The following is a 16,638-nucleotide window of genomic DNA, read 5'->3' as shown; positions in this document are numbered from 1 at the left end:
GGAAAGCTGAGAGTTTGACAATCAGGTCGATCCAGCTCAACTAAGCCCTTGCTCTAATTTATCGCTTTGTTTTCTCGCACCGTTCCTGCCCCTAAGGAACATGACTACACAGTTCTTGCCAAAGCACTGACTCTGCAGGAGATCTGTGCGTATCCTGCCATTCAGGTCAGAGGCTGTTTTTCTCCCCTCCACCCTCCATGCCCTTCCTCTAAGGGTCATCCTTACTTATGGCTGGAACAGATCCTGTTTTACACCTCTGGGTCACAGCCAACTGATGCTCACTGTGTGAGTGCGTTTTTTTTTATAAGACTGTGAGTGCCTGTATCTGTGTCTGTCAGTGTGTGCAGTTGTGTGAGTGAAAATGTGTGTGCTAGCAGGCTTAATGGAATGTGAGCATGTGTAAAGGGTCTGGCAGGGACCAGGCGTGACTGACGAGCCGACTTTGGCCGACTAAAGCAGTGAAGCTGAACATATTGCACGCTACTTAATACACACATCGACACATTCTCTGCATGCTCCCAAAGTGCTGCTTAACGACAATGTCTGACAATGTCCGGCACATATTAACTTCATACTTAAACCCTGCACACACTGCACTAATCTCACTAAGACAAACGTGATTTCACACACTCTGCATGTGCAGTAAAACACCTCGCTCTACTCCAAACACACACACACACACACATCCTGAGTGGTCTGTAACTAAGTCCAGGAGACTGAGCTGTGGCAGCCAGACTCTCTACTTTAATCCTGACAAACCCTGTGACCTGCAGGCTGCAGCGCAGGCCTGGGACCCTATACACTACTATTACACTGGCTGCAGTACTATTCTGGCTCCCATGAGAGAGGGGTGGAACCATTACATTTGAAAAACAGCCGAATAATTGGATCAGTAGAAACTGAAACTCCTCAGTGTAACAAGCAATACCATTTCATCAGTAGTTTGGCCACTTAGTACGATCACACAATAGAGTGAAGTCAGGCTCAAGGTCATTTAGAAGAACAACAGGAAAATACCACTATTTCTATACTTTCCATCCGTACTAACAATGATCTGCTAGATTATTCTGCCAATCTTTGTGTACAGTTAGGAATCAAATAAGGTGACCATTGGGCTCTCCAGCAAAAGGCCAGTTGAAGGAAACCCTCTCTGACCACTACACAGTTCTGTTGCTTGAATTGTCCACAGGACTTAAAAAACTGGACTTACACTGATGGAAAAGGGAGTCTTATGTGTCGGAATTTCATATTATCTTGACTGATGGATATCTGCTCTAGCTCACATTGTTAGGGAGGGCTGGCTTCAAAGCTAATAGTCTTTTTAGGAAACGCGCTTCATTTTCTGGTGGAGACTTAGATGAGAAGATCGATGCCACTCATACACCTGTTAGCATAGCATAGCTTAGCATAGCTTAGCATAGCACGAAGACTGGAAACAGGGGGAAACACCTCGTGTGGTTCTGTCCAAAAGATCTTTAAAGATTTAAACACATTTCATCCCATTTATTTAATTCCAACAAAAACCTTTGTGTAAAAACTGCATTTCACCATTTTATGAGGGGTTATGTGCTGAACTATTTATTGGCTGGGAGCAGCTGCGAAGCAACAAGCGGGGTCTCCAGGAAGTTACTGCTCCCAGTCATTTAAGCCACGTTTCCACCAAACACTTTCGGTATAGTACCCTTGGAAACCACGCATGACCTGACCTTAAACCTGAGATCTGTTCTGGGTTTAAACCAAAGACAATACTCTTAAATGTGGACGGGGCTGTTAATAGCTCTGTCAATACCCTGAGTAACATGACATCATATCTAATGCGACACAGTGAACAAAGGACACATCAACTATCTTTGCTTTTACAGCTAGATTGACAGCTTACTAGAGCTGCTGGCAGGCACCTTAGTTAGGTCAGACTAACTGTCTTCAGTCTTCATCCTAACCTACATAAACTAACAGGCTGCTGAGTTTAGCCTTACTTTTAACTGGCAGATATAAGCTGTCAAAACTTTAAAATAATAAGTGTACAATCACATAAGACATAGAAAAGCAGCAACCATAGAGGCTGGAACTGGGGACTGACTTGACTGATCACTTATATAAATAGGTCGATAGACTGATTGCATAATTGACTAATGGTTTCAGATCTTCTAGTGTTGGTGGTTTGATCCCCCAAAATCAATGTGCTCCTTAACAAGACACTGAATATCGAGTTGCTTCTAATTTGTGTTTGGGGACTGCAAAATACATCTGACTGCAGCTCAATGGCTTTTCTTCAGTTTGTCTGCTACCACTTTAGGTTGGGGTTTGATGTTTGATGAAGCTTCAGCTACTGTATATATGTATGTATGTTACTGACCTCCTGCTCCTGCTCCACAGCTGGGAGAGAGCTGGCCACTTGAACAGGTACACATGTTGGGTCTGGAACAGAAGCCATCGCCACATGAATTCCTGCAAATTGCTGGTGAGAGGAAGAGGAAGAGGAAAGGAGAGTGAATTCAACTGGGTCTTTCATGTCAAGCCTTAAATGAAGAAACAAACATAAATTATCCCACGCTTCTTTCTCATCCCCACTGAGCTTTGTGGTGTCACTGGAAAGGATTAAGGATGGAGGAACTTACGAACAATACACTGGTTCCCTCCTGGTAGAGTCTTCCAGCCTGGACAGCAGTATGAATGGAAGCGAGAGCCGCACACATTGGGCCTGACAGAGACAAGAAAGACAGAACAAACAAATTCACGACTCAGCCAGACCTCCCAAACATATTTCAGTAAAATCCCAAAACAAATACACAAAGTAACAAGTTATTTTCTGAGCTGCCCAAGACCCGCATGGCCTCTGCTTTCAGGATAAACAAAACAAACTTTGATACAAAGCCTCCCCGAGTGATGGATGGAGGTATTTTCAGACTGGGGGGAGGGGAAGGGAATGTGAGAGCTCCCAGGACATGAGGAGTAGCATTTTGTTTTCATTCACGGCTGAATGTAAACTTGGAAGGACAGGATGTATAAAGTCCTCCTTTCTCCCAAATTCCATGCCTGCCTATACTGTCCTGTTCTCTGGTAAATATCCAGTGCTGCCCCCCTTCACTGCCCCCCAACACACACACAGAGCTCTGATTCTTACTGGTGGAGAGTCTGCAGCAACCTTTGACCCTGTCTGACAGATGTAAGAGTCATCACAGCTTATGGTGCAGTTGATTGGCCTGACAGGTTAGCCACAAAGCTCTCCTCTGAGGAGATGGCTTAACCACATCTAGAGATGACTGGCCTCTGCTCACACACGAACAAACACACACACAGGAACAAGCAGCAGGACTGCGGTTTGCAGCTGCCCTCCAAGCTAATGCAAAGAACACTTCAGTTTTTATCTTCTGTGAATAATTGCACACCTACTTATAACTCAGTTTATTTAGAAACGGCATAAAAATCCCAACATGCATCAATCATAAAACCGAAATCCATGTACTGTGAGGAAGCGTGCGTGAGTCAGCGTGTGCACTCAAGTGAAATGCCCAAATGCGCTGCATAAAGCTGGTTAACAAGCTGAAGGGATTCCAACAATGCGGTGGTACTAATGATATCCTTAGTGACTTTTCTAAGCATATAATGACGGGTATATCTGTGGTCATCCGTGCTGGCGGTTGGTTGCTTGCATTTGGCGATGGCATGACTGAGAGTTGAGGGACCACAGCTTGGTAAATTGGGATAAAGCCTGATCCAGATGCTCATGGTAAAGCAATTTGCCACAGGGATCACTTCTCTTTAGTCTAGACAATTTCTGGCCCCAGGACATAATTTATGACTGTTTAAAGTGATGCTAGATTACACAGTGTTTTTTGACGGTGACCGAGAACGAGTAAAATTAGACAACTCATCAGGCCAAGGATACACGACGGCTTTTAGTGTTGTACGTCCATAAAGCTGAGGGAAACAGATTTAAAGACATGTCACAACTGATAAAGCAGAGGCTGAGATATTCTGACTTTTAAGAGCATGAGTGCGACACTTCCCATGATACCACTGAACAGCCTGTTTAATTGGTCTTGTCTTTTAAGTGCCTTCATCTTTCAAACTCATTTGTAATTTATAAGGCATGTTTACTGTCAAATAGTTTAAGTCTGATGATATCAGTATGACGCCATCACGGTTATTTTTTCAACCTTTGCACACCTCCCTCCAGAGCCGGAGAGGACATTTTACAACTGTTTTTACAGGTTTTTCCCATGTGTAGGATTTAGGGGTATCTCTCGTCAGAAATGGAATATGATATTCATGTTTACGTTTTCATTAGTGTATAATCACCTGAAAATCAGAATGTGTGTGACCTCAGAATGAGCTCTTTATATCTACAGAGGGAGCAGATTCTCTTCCATGGAGTCCTACATGTTGCATGACCATGTTTCTACGGTAGCCCAGAATGGACAAACCAAACATTGGCTCTATAGAGGGCCTTTGCTGTTTTGGTGAGGGGTTTTCAGTTTGTTGCAATCCGCAATCTCACCACATGATGCCACTAAATCCTACACACCCATCCTTAAAGGAATAGTTTGACATTTTAGGAAATACTAATTATCTTGCTTGAGAGTTTGATGAGAAGCTTGATACCACTGCTTAATGTCGCCACAATAAATATGTGGTGGGAACCAGAAGCAGGTTAGCTTAGCTTAGCATAAAGACTGGAAATGGGAAAAGTAGTTAGCCTGACTCTTTAAAGCTCACTAATTAAGACATTATATTTTGTTTGCTTAACTCCGAACACTGAAGCATAAAAATAGCAATTCACAGTAATACAGGACTATTTCCTGGTCAGGAACCAACAAACTACAACAGAAATGTACAGCTTTTAGTCAAATATGCAGTCTAAACCAGGAGATTAGGAGAACAGAGCTACAGTTGGAAATTAAGTGTTAGCTCTGATGAACTTCTCAACTTCCTCCTGGGTGAAAGAGATGACCTTCCTCTCCTCCTGACCAGACGCTATCCGTAGTGACATCGGGCTGTCACCAGGGATATGACAGCTGGGGTTTGAATCTCTGATGGATGGAGAGCAGAGCACACCTCCAAACACATTACCAGATGGCACGGGAGACAGAGAGACAGACAAACAGGTGGGCAGGCAGACGAGAGATATTTACGTAGGTAGAATTAGTGGTCGAACAAAGAAGGAAGATAAAAATAAACAGGATGGGGCGAAAAGGCAAGAGCGGTGGATTCTCTGGAAAATTCATAGAAACAGACACGCGAGGGCTGGTTTTAGAGAGAAAGTGAGAAGAGAGTGAGAAGACTGGCGGTTAGGAGAAGAGAAGACAGGACGGTGGGAAAGGAACAGGGGATCAGTGGGAGGGAAAGCAAAACAAGTTTATGTTGAGAAGAGGAGGAAGCAGGAGGAGGAGTGGGAGCGGAAAAAAGAGATATGGAAACAAAGGAGAAAGCAGCATAAGCAAGAAGAGGCCAGACCCTTGGTGGGGGTTGAATTTCTGGGGCAAACACACAAACCAAAGGGAGCGTCGAAAAAGCTTCAGAAATGCATAGAGCGAAACATCAGCATTCCAACACTTAATGAGCAGTGAGCCCAACTTCTTCGCTGATATATTTCCCCACAAAGCGTCGAAGACTTTCCACTGTTACAGACTTTGGGGATGTCAATATATGAAGGATTATAGGGGTCTGACCCTGAGGTGTTCTGGTTTGTTATTCTTCCTCTCTCTCTCTTTCTCTCTCTCTTAGTCTTCCCTCCAGGTCAATGCCTGGTCTCCTATCACAGAGAGGAGGCTTTAGAGGATGAACTGAAGTAAAACAGAATGAAAGACAGCCATAAAAAAGGAGTTTTACGCCCCAGGGGTTTTCCTCAATATTGAAATGTCCTACTGTTCTCAGGGCTCAATCTAAAGGAGATTAACTCTTTGAAGTTGCCTCCCGGGCCGTGGATTGCTCGTTAACTGCCATTAATAGTAATAAAAGGAAAATGGCTGCCACCTCATCCAAGGGGAAATATGAAGAATGAAGGAAAGGCGGATACTGTAGTCAGAGTTCAAAGTCGAAGGGGAAGACAGTTTCATGGAGAGTTTCAGACATGGAGTCGGCCAAATAACTATAATAGAACTACAATTTACCGCTTTTCTTTGTCAGATGGAATAGTGAACTGCATAGCTTTGGGTTTTGGATTGTTGGTGTGATAAAACGACCAACAGGAAAAAGTCACCTTGGCCTCTAGCTAATTCTAATTGGCATTCTTCATGATAATGTGTCATTTTGACAAAACAATGGATGAAATATTCTTGGAAACACATTAATCGATTGTGGCAGCAATCGTTAGTTGGAGCTCTGATTGACTGAAGAAGTGAGGTTTTCAATGGCTTCTTTGGGTTTTTAAGAAAGAGTTCGAGTTGCAAAATTAGAAACTGCAAAATCAACAGGTTATACAGCTGTAGCTTGAGGGTGCTGTTTTCTTGCAGGAATCCAAAGGGTCAAAGGTTAAAGCAGTTCAGAGCAGCCGGCCTCCATTGACCTACAAGGAAGGGCAGCACTGGGCGGGCACAGAAAGTGACTACAGACGGTCTATTTCCATAAAGACACAGACCAGAAGTTCACAGTTGCTACGGCCCCGGGTCACGTGTCTGTGTGTGTCGGTGTACTGGTCACAGGTCATAGGTCATCTGCCTGGTATCTGACCCCCTGCAGCAAAACCGTTATGCATTGCTGCCTCTAGCAGCACCTGGACCTGTTGCTCTCGCAACAGATCTCAGGGTGGGCATGAAAAGGAATAGTGTATAGAAAATGACCCAACTACAGAAACAGAAAGTATGGATGGAGAGACAAGGAACAGAGATAAAGAAGGAATGAGTGACACATTGTTGGCAGCGCAACAGAAACGGACATTTACAAAAGCCTACCGTAAATCACTGGTTTCTATGGTGGTGTGTGTTATGACGAGGAGACACAGTTGTATAGCACAAAAACTTAAACCGTGGTTTACCACACAAACCTCAGAGGGGATGTTTGTTATTGTTCTGTTTAAATTTAAAAAAAAATGTCATCACCAAAGACCTGACTCAAATGATTTGTGGTAAAGCTGATATTGTTCGTGATCAGCTATAATGACGTGTCGTTGTAAATCAAGTGCAGCTCTGCACATAAATAATCTCATTTCACTCTCAAAATGTGTGCATGTTTTTTTTTTCTATACTGTTTATGTCAATGTGTGCGAAGATGTCAAGTGCGGGAAGTAAACTGATGGCAGATTCTTTTCATACCGTCTGACATTAAATAGAAGCTTTAACAGACCACGTGCCAATCAGCGATCCCAGATAATCCTGTCTTTACAGCTCACTTTTAGCCTGCATATACAGCAAGCATAAAACGCAGACGCATAAAAACCTAAAATGGAACCTAATGCACATAAAACACAGAGGAAAACTGGCAATTGTTCACTCATCCCAATATAAATTCTTTTCAATCTTTTTTCCTCCCTCTGTCCTTAAAGTACTGAGATTGTGTAGGTCTGAGGTAAAGATTTAATCTGTGACATCCAAAACTGGAAAATTATTTTATTCTCTGTCAAACTGGGCAAATGCTAAGGCAGACAGTAAATAGAAGACCCCATCCAGGCCATCAGGGTGGTATTGACATTATCCTGGAAAGGACTTGAGAGACTGAAAGTAATTCTCTGCTTTGGGGCTGACTGTCTGCCAAGTTAGCCAGCATCCAAGGCATCTCTCCACAGCAGAGCCGGGTAAAGCTGGGCCAAGCTGGAGTAAGTTAATAAGGTGGGTGGCTGCTAAAAAAATGAACTTGGCTGGATTCTTCAATTCTAACATACAAGAGGTCTTATTAAACTATAAATATTCAACTATTTTAGTTGGTAGGGCATTTGAAAGCAAGAGTTAGAAATCAAAAGCAAAAAAACTCTCCGTCTCTGCCTCACACTTTCCTCCTTTCACTCTAGCAACCAGACAATCAATCACCGATCGAGTAAAGCAAACCTGCCAGCGAGCCCAAGGTCTGATCAGATACTGCCCTTGAGCGGACTGATGCCAGGCTGCGGTGGGAGCCAATAAATCAGAGTCAGTCAGCATCAGACCGGGCGCTACCAGAGACAGACCAGGGGATATGGAGTTCTAGCCAGCAAATAAACACTGCGCCCCAGCCCAAGGCCAGCGTAATGACCATCATTAAACTAACCTCCTTCCATCTCCCACACGGAGAATCTGTAAACTATAAGGATTTACTGACAGTCCGCTGTGATTGCTGCAGCTCTTAGATGAAACTGTTACTGTACAGTAAGACACAAGCCAGGGGCTGCGCGTATCGTAGTTTGTTCGGGTGAATGAGTTGTAGTAAAATTCAACAACTTCTGTGTAAGAAACATTTGGCCCTCACTACACAAACTCTCGTGGCGGCCAAAACACTTACTCACTCATCACAAATGCGATTTCTTCACCTACGGCTTCTGTCCAGAGGTGGTTAGATAAAACATGCACACATGTACTAGATGACTAATTTTACCCGATTTCAGATTAACTGTGATCATTTGCAGCTGACGACACTCAAACAGTAACTGAAAATAAATGCATAGACATATTTGCTTTGGCCAGCCTGTCCCAGTGCATGGGAGGCGCTTTAACGTTTCAGAGTAATTCAAGTGACAGTTACCAGGCAACACCTAGAAATCCAATAAAAACAATCAAAAAGATGTCGAACATTTTGTCAAATAGCCCTGGTTTGTGGTATTTGCTCTGGCCTGAAGCCCAGCATGCAAATAAAGCTTTTTAACCGTAACATAGCCTGGGTTTCAAAGATGCTGTATAATCTCATTACTTATTTTCTTCAGTACACAAAACTATCACTATATGAGCATTTCATTCCTAGCATAGTAATGTTTCCAAAACTTAACAATGTAATGGAAAAAGTCTGCAGGCTTTTGGTAAATGTTCTCATGAAATTACATACTATTCGATGGGAATAATAAGCTATTGTGCAAGGCCTCCTGGTTGCCTCACTCTCTCCTCCTGCTGCTCCATGTCTATTAGACAAACTGTAAATGTGAATTACTGTTCAGGCACATCAATTATATTTAATGTGCTGCAGTTCAATGCCAGTCGTCCCATTTGTGGTTCAATGAACACTTGATGTGTCATACAGGATAACTCTAGCTGTAGCTGTGAGCAGTGCAACGGGCATTAGAGTCGAAATGTGTTGATGTGAAATGTGAAATATGTTAAAGCATTCAAAAATGAACTACAATTACCAACAGAATGCAAAGAAACAACAGTTGACTTTATGTCAAAGACATCTCTGTTGCAGAGATATCTACAGAGGTTAGCATGAAAAAAACAGCTACCCCCATCCCATCGTCTCGTAATACTACTTTGTACCTCAAGAGGTGCTAGTGAGTCAATATAGCACCCAATCTGACCTCAGTCCAGCAGCATTTGACTTTTTTGTTGACTCCCACAAATCCCCACCATAACCCCCGCTCAGGTCTCCAGAGGTCGGTCCTAACTGATGTCCAACCTCCCTCTTGCTCCTCTACCGCTTCTTGCCTCTCTCGTCCCCGGCCAAACCCGCCGAGTCTTGGTCAAAGCCATTGTAAATCATCTCGGTACTATGTTTCCTGTCATCAAACTAGCTTCCATGAGTCTTGGAGTCTGTGTTCAGTCCCAGTCTGGCAGTGTTCGCTGGGAGGCTGCTGAGCCTTCTGGAAAACTTCCTCCTTTCAGTGGTTCAATGCTCCTGTGCTAGCAGTGTGAACACCAACATTACCCAGATGCTGAGAGTTCCCAGTCCAGGCAGAGTGAGCTAATAGGGCTGCTAGCTGCACAGCTAACTGAACTAACTAGCTAAAAGCATCTAGAGTTAGCTGCAGTTAGCAGTTATTCTGGTGATATGCTGCCCCCTGTTTGTTTGGAGGACAAATTCAACAGGTGGCAAATTTTACATATTGCACCTTTAAACGCCTAGCATGCTCACACAAATGTTGGTATAAAATGCCTCCTTAAGAGAAAGTCTATATCTATTTATATTACACAGAAGGAGCCATGACTGAAAATGTTTTTAGAGAAAACATCACTTCTATGATGCTATGTGAGCTTCACCCTGTACTATCATCGACCCACAAGCAAATACAGTTTTCAGAGTTTAGTTACTTCTATCACTCTCACTATCACTCCCAGTTTCTACTTAATCTCATCTCTCATTTCCTCATGTGCTTTCTTTTTTTCATACTTCTTCTGCCCTCTGTTATTCCTTCTGCTGCTTTGTCACCTACAGCAGTGAAACAAATGCCCCTTTTCATACCCCCCTCGGGTGATACGAATACCTCATTTCCTGTGGCTTGGCACTGGGGAAACCATAAGCTGGGACAGATGGGAGTCTGATTGGAATAACTGATGCAGACACTGAAAACAGGCGCCAACAAAACATCCTTTGTTTTTCAAGAAGTGGCGAAATACTGTATACAGTGAAAACTCTTTGTTGCACTGACATACATCCCACACCCAGATTCATGGTGTTTAGGTAACAAAGTGAAGGAGCTGGACTGCCGGAAAGAGAAGGGACAGAGGGAGGACGAGGGGGCTGCAGCTGGTGAGAGGTGATGTGATCCCTGTAGTTCATTTTACTGGATATGCCCACATACAGACACTCAAATGAACAACACCTTTAATAATACACACATGCATGCATGCATACATGTATGTTGATATGCACCCACACACACAATTTACCCTGTTGGCCTCAATTTAAAACACTGGGGCCAGCAATCTCCCCAGAGCAGACCTGAACTACTTTCTCCAGCTTAACTTATACACTCAAGGGAATTTAGGTCATGTTTTTCATTCATCATCCCCTCATGGGATGTATAGAAAGCTGCTTTTTCCGCCGTTTCCCATGAAAATGTCAATTTGCTGTAAATACACTGGGAGATTTCAGTGTGGCAAGCAGCCTGTTAAGGTCGAACATGTGCTGTTTTTGAGAAAACAATGTGGTAGTATTCAGCAGCATAATTTGGTATAAGGCGAGCTTGGCTTCAGCCCAGAAAGCACAGCAGTTGAAAGAGAGCTGCCAGGAAAGCAGAGAGGGAGAAAACCATTTATATTTCAAGCCTTCTCCAGATACAGCGACAATGTAGCTAAACCCACATTTCATGTACTTTTTTTATGAATGCTTCTACAGCTTAAAATTAATATAATCAATACCAAACTATATCATGCACTGGTGCAACTTTGGGTTTTTAGCTGCGTTTCCATTACCCCTAGAAATGCGCAAAACCTAAATATCGCAATAAAATACTGGTAATGGAAACACCTATATTTCGAAAATCCTCTCAAATATCGCAAAAACATTTTTACGCTCTCATGAGGTGGTTTTTCAGACTTGTCGATATAAAAGTGTATCGCAAAAGTGTAATGGAAACACTTTTTTCGCATTTACATGTCACCGAGGTCAACAGACCTGGGGTATTTTATGTGCCTCATAATTACGTTGCGCAATCTCTAGAGCCTCATCCACGTCCGGCAAATGAATTTTTCTTTTCATGAGCTTGCTGCATATAGCTTGGCAAACCCCATACACACACCTGTGTACGGTGGTTTTGCTGACACCAAACGTTTCCCCTATTACCCTGTACTCAGAGCAGGTTGCCAGTTTATAAAGGGCAATGGCCACTCGCTTCCGAATAGGAACAGCCTCCCGGGGGCATGACACATCTGGTGCCACAAGAGGTTCAAGAACATCGCAAAGCTCGTTGAACGTGGCCCGGGTCATCCGAAAATGTTGTATCCACAGTTCGTCTGTGAATTCCTCATTTACAATCTTCTCCCAGAAATCCCTTATTCGTGGCCGCTGCCACACATAAGGGCTTCGCCTTTGAACAGTTATACGTTGCCTGCGCCTTCTGTTCATAATAAGTACAGCAACAGCCGTAGCGGCTCCTGAGATCAGTGTACCGAGACGCATAACGCTTTTGACCATCTTCCTCAAAGTGAAGTCTCGCGGGACGGCCGAGAATTTACGAGAATTTCGGTTAGTTCGCAAAACACTGTTCAATGGAAACACCTGCAAGTAGCACTTGAACTTTGTCGAAATTTCAGAAATATCGCTTTTATTTTGTGAACAACTGTAATGGAAACGCAGCTAGTGACACACATACACACAAACAAACACACACACATTCTCATCCCTACCCTCTCAGCGTCTCCTGGCCACGGCGTCGAACCCGCTGCACCTCTCTCTGGTCCACAGTGCCGCTGAATCGGCTAGCTTGGTATGGTCCATCCCCAGTTTGACCACAAGCCACATGGACTGCCGAAAGACACACTGCTGCCCATCCCAGCAGCACCTGAACCAGCTTCCCTGATCCCATTGGCTATCCCTCCAACTGTAGCACTTCCTTTTCACCACACTTTCTGACTCTCTGTTCTCCGTATGGGCCCAGGCTGAGCAGAGGGATCTAGACCATGGATCTGGACCAAGTCCTGGTGTGCACTCCAGAGGGGCTAGACAGAGGAAGAAAGAAACTGAAAGATAAGAAACACTTGAAACACAGAGGGCCTTATCACACTTATATTCTTATTAAAAGTGGGTCATCTTATCCAAAAAAAATTATCAGCCTTTTCCTTCTGTCGTACCCCCACAGCCAAGTCAGGTGAGCTCATACACACTTCATCAGCACCACTCATCGTGTTTCAGATGAGTCCATTTGAAGAGATTAATGGTGACAAAGTGGATCTTGTTACAATATTCTTTTTGTCTTTGAATCATCAGTGTTTAGACTATTTACATTTTACTACTTGGAGTGTCAGAGGCTGGATGTTTCAAACATTTGTGTGTTACTTTTAGGTTATACTAGCTAATATTACCGCCAATTGTCCATTATTTTCAGCTAACTTGAGTTTTTTTTACCAGAGCTGTGTATTCCTAATCTATAGCTTACTATTTCAGCTGTTTATGCATTACTTTTAGCTATTGATTTCAAATGTTTTTCATTCCTTTTACCGAACAATTTCAATAGTTTTTTTTATTACTATTAGCTATTACAGCTATTTAGCTAACTATTTCAAAGTTTAGCTAATACTTTTGCTAGCTATTTCAACAAATTACCCGTTCTTTCACCCTCCTATTCTAGCTGTTTAGCAATTAGCTCAGACATTTCAACTGTTGACCTTTTGCTTTTAGCCATTTAAACTGTTTGTTCATTACTTTTTAGCTAGCTTAATTAGGCTAAATTAATGTTCGTATCTTAACCTTTCTCTTACTCAATGACTACTTTTCCCATAGTTTTCCTGGTTTCCTCTCAAGTTAAAACACATGATATTAATGTCTTACAACTGATCAAGGTTGGTGGGCAGTTTACTGGTTATTGTAACTTAATTTTAGCTGGTTGAGCTTTCCACGTCCCCCCTGACAACTGCAAGTAATCTCTGGGTACAAGAACCCCTGGTTGGGAGTCACTGATCTGACAGACCAAAACAATTTTACCCTTAAATCATTTTCATACATTTTCCAGCCTTAAAAACTCAGTTAACAGGGCGCCGTACGATTCTCCAGTAAAACAGTTCGCAATGAAATTACCCGCTGATTCGATTTTTTTGTTTGTTTGTTTGTGCCATGCTTGGTGGTTATATTGAGAAAAGAGAAAACATATGAGTTGTGGGTGAATAAAGAAGAACATGCAAGGAAATAGAAGAGACACTTAAATCCTGACTTCCAGCAATCTGTTTTCACTATACTGCACTTCAAAGCAGTCTTATAAGTGGTTTATCAGTCCACAGACACTAAATACTGTATGTACTGACTACAGACTACAGAGAGAAAAGTCCTGGACTCATTAGAGAGACATGCTCAGTGTCAAAGAGCCAGTGCTGTTAAATATTAAATGAGTATTGTCATTAAAGGGCATGCTAATAAGGATACTTTTCATATAGAATTAAATAAACTGTGCATAGGTCTGAATAGCAAGCCTGTTTTTGCCTTGTGGACCACTGAACAACAAAGAAGCCTCTACATTTTTATACTACAACATAACTGCAATGTTTTAAGCATAACGGCTGTGCATTATATCTCTTATTTTGAAACCTCTATCAACCAGTTCATCCATCTTTCTTCAGTATTTATCTGAATCAGTGGTTTCCAAACTGGGGGTCAAGATCACCCAAAAGGTTACAAAATATGTCTGAGAGGTTGTGAGATGATTGAAAACAATAGAAAATAAGAACATGTGTCTGCTGCACAAAATGCCTTAGGTTTTCTCTTTATCTTTTGACTTTACTATATACTCTTTATTGTATAAAAATGTATATTTATTTCTCTTAAAGCTCTAAAAACTACTTTACAAAAAGTCTAAGAGGGGAACATAACTTGTGTGCCATACATGCAAACAGTGCATTTTTATGGTGGGATAATAAATAGACATTGCTTCAACTGAAAGGGTCTCAAGCCAAAAGGTTAGAAATCTCTGTCCTAAATCATAGCCTTGTGCCTAGAGGGAGCCAGAGGGACAGGGTAGAGGGCAGAAAAGGCAGGGTATGAGTTCAATAGTCAGGTAAAGACGATGAATCAACTCAAAATGCTCTCTCCATCACACATGCCACAGTCTGAGCAAAGAGTGGGGATATTAAGTTGTTAACAAAGACCAATTACTCATCCATACACACAAAATTCAATTACTCCCAATATCTTTCATTATGTGATTTATGGAGCCTGGATTTCTTAATCGAATTATCTTGGATTCGCCTCATACATAGCCTATATATTCTTACCATCTTGTCCTAACTGCATTAGGGTGTATTAAACTGAAAAAACAAGGGCTGTCCAACTGAATTGGACAGCCCTGGGGTTTATTTTCTCTTCTCCACCTCGTTATAGACCACAGGTTTAAGAGTGAACTGTGGGCCCCTGGTGATATATAACCTCAGCAGACCCAGCCTCCAGCCCCCCAGCCATGGGTCCAACCACATTATATATCTGGCCTAGACAAAGACAAGAAAATAAATATGGCCCCATATCCCACTGACTCAAATTCGTTTTAATGGGAGATGAGAGGTAGATGAGCAGTGAACTCATACAAGCATGGAGAGAAAAGGGCAGGAAGAAAAGTAGACAGGAAGACATGGAATTTAATAGATATTCATTTTAATGCAATTTCCTGTAATTATTCCATATTTCACATTGTTCTTTTTAAAGGGAAAAACAAATTAAATTATTAAAATGTGCAAATCTATACCTGGCACAACTACATTGTGCTGGCCTATTTTAACTCCAGTGGTGGCCTAAATAGCAAGATGCTCTATAGATTAAGCTTCTTAACGAATGAGTAATTAAAAAGCAAAAGATTTTTCCACTCAAACGAAGAAAAAAAAAAGTTGGCTGTAACTGCTGGCACTAAGAGAAGTGAATGGAGGCGGGATCATTGCCGAACAAAAGAAATGCCTGATCAATTACCGAGTGGGAGCTCTGCTGAGCACTTCTCCCATAACCGTGCTGTCAAAGTAAGACAGGTAAAGCGGCCATCCTGCATTAACCATTAATCATCTCATCATCGCAGCGCAACACGTCCTTTAAATCTGAATCTATGTGACAGCATAGCAAAACATCACCGTCCAACTTGATATTCCTGCAGGAATATTCAGATACAAAGCGCACAGTTGGATACGTTTACTGAAAATGCACAACTGCGCTTACAGACACCCTTCAAGTCCAGAGAGATAGGAGCCTACAAAAAGATCCATCTGCTTCGCTTGAAAAATCTGTAACAGCCACCCAGGCAGTCTGCTGCGAGCTGACAGAGAGAAATGTGTTTTTGTTTTTTACAATGCTGCAACACTGAAACGAGCTGTGCATGTCACCGCAAATTTATGAATGGAGAGAAAAGGCAACATCAGCTCATGCAAGATGAACACGAGTTAATCCCAGATGAGAAAATATCTTCTTTTTTATTATTATCCCACTTTACTCGCCAGGAAAAATGTATACCAAAGTATGAATACTCAAACAGAGCGAGCAATCAAACTACAAAACGTGACTGGTCTGTCGGGGTTTTTTTTTTTTTTTTTTTTTTCCATGCAGTTTCTCAAAAAGCCGGTAAAAAAGTGCAACTTCCGACCTTCACCGGCTGAGGAACATCTGTCCAACTTTTAATCCACCTTTCTGCATCCTAATCTTGAGATTTAACCCCCATTTATTCTGCAGACATGCATAACGAGATAATCCCCCGTGAAACAACGGGCTTCTAAAACAATAGTCACAATCAAAGCAATCGATAACTGGAGTACTGCAGGCAAACAGATCACTAATGCGCACAATACCTTGCAAGAGTTGGAGTGTCTTGACGTTGAGGAGCCCAGAGTCGGAATTTGAGATGTGCCCCAGAATGGAATATTGAACTATAGCCTTGTGAGAAAAAGAGAAAAGTTAGGGAAATGCCCTGTTTGGGAGAGGGGAGGGGACACGGAGTGAGGCAGAGACAGAGGGAGAGAGGGGGTAGTAACGGACTGCAGGACAAACCCACATTCCTCAAGACTCCTAGAGCTGTTATAACAGGGGCCAAGCAGCTAAACCTTCACACTGTGGCTAACATGGCCCCACTATCATCACTCTGCAACGAAAACACTCCTTCAGACTACCTCAGTGATGAGATAAGAG

General features: G+C 42.5%; 1 protein-coding gene across 1 annotated transcript in view; it reads right to left on the bottom strand.

The window, feature by feature from the left end:
* Nucleotides 1–16,380, bottom strand: part of fbn2b (fibrillin 2b) — a 64,045-nt gene extending 47,665 nt beyond the window's left edge. Inside the window, exons 1-4 of the mRNA XM_070961438.1 lie at nt 16,302–16,380; nt 12,183–12,494; nt 2,619–2,701; nt 2,357–2,458 (exon numbers count right to left, since the gene is read on the bottom strand). Coding sequence (XP_070817539.1) covers nt 2,357–2,458; nt 2,619–2,701; nt 12,183–12,361 — 364 coding nt within the window. The 5' untranslated portion in view covers nt 12,362–12,494; nt 16,302–16,380. The remainder of the gene's footprint in view (nt 1–2,356; nt 2,459–2,618; nt 2,702–12,182; nt 12,495–16,301) is intronic.
* Between the last annotated feature and the right edge of the window lie 258 nt (nt 16,381–16,638).

Source organism: Chaetodon trifascialis, chromosome 4 (assembly GCF_039877785.1).
Source record: "Chaetodon trifascialis isolate fChaTrf1 chromosome 4, fChaTrf1.hap1, whole genome shotgun sequence".
Classification (NCBI taxonomy): Eukaryota; Metazoa; Chordata; class Actinopteri; order Chaetodontiformes; family Chaetodontidae; genus Chaetodon; species Chaetodon trifascialis.
Note: the sequence above shows the minus strand (reverse complement) of the source record. Positions and strands in the feature narration are given on the sequence as shown.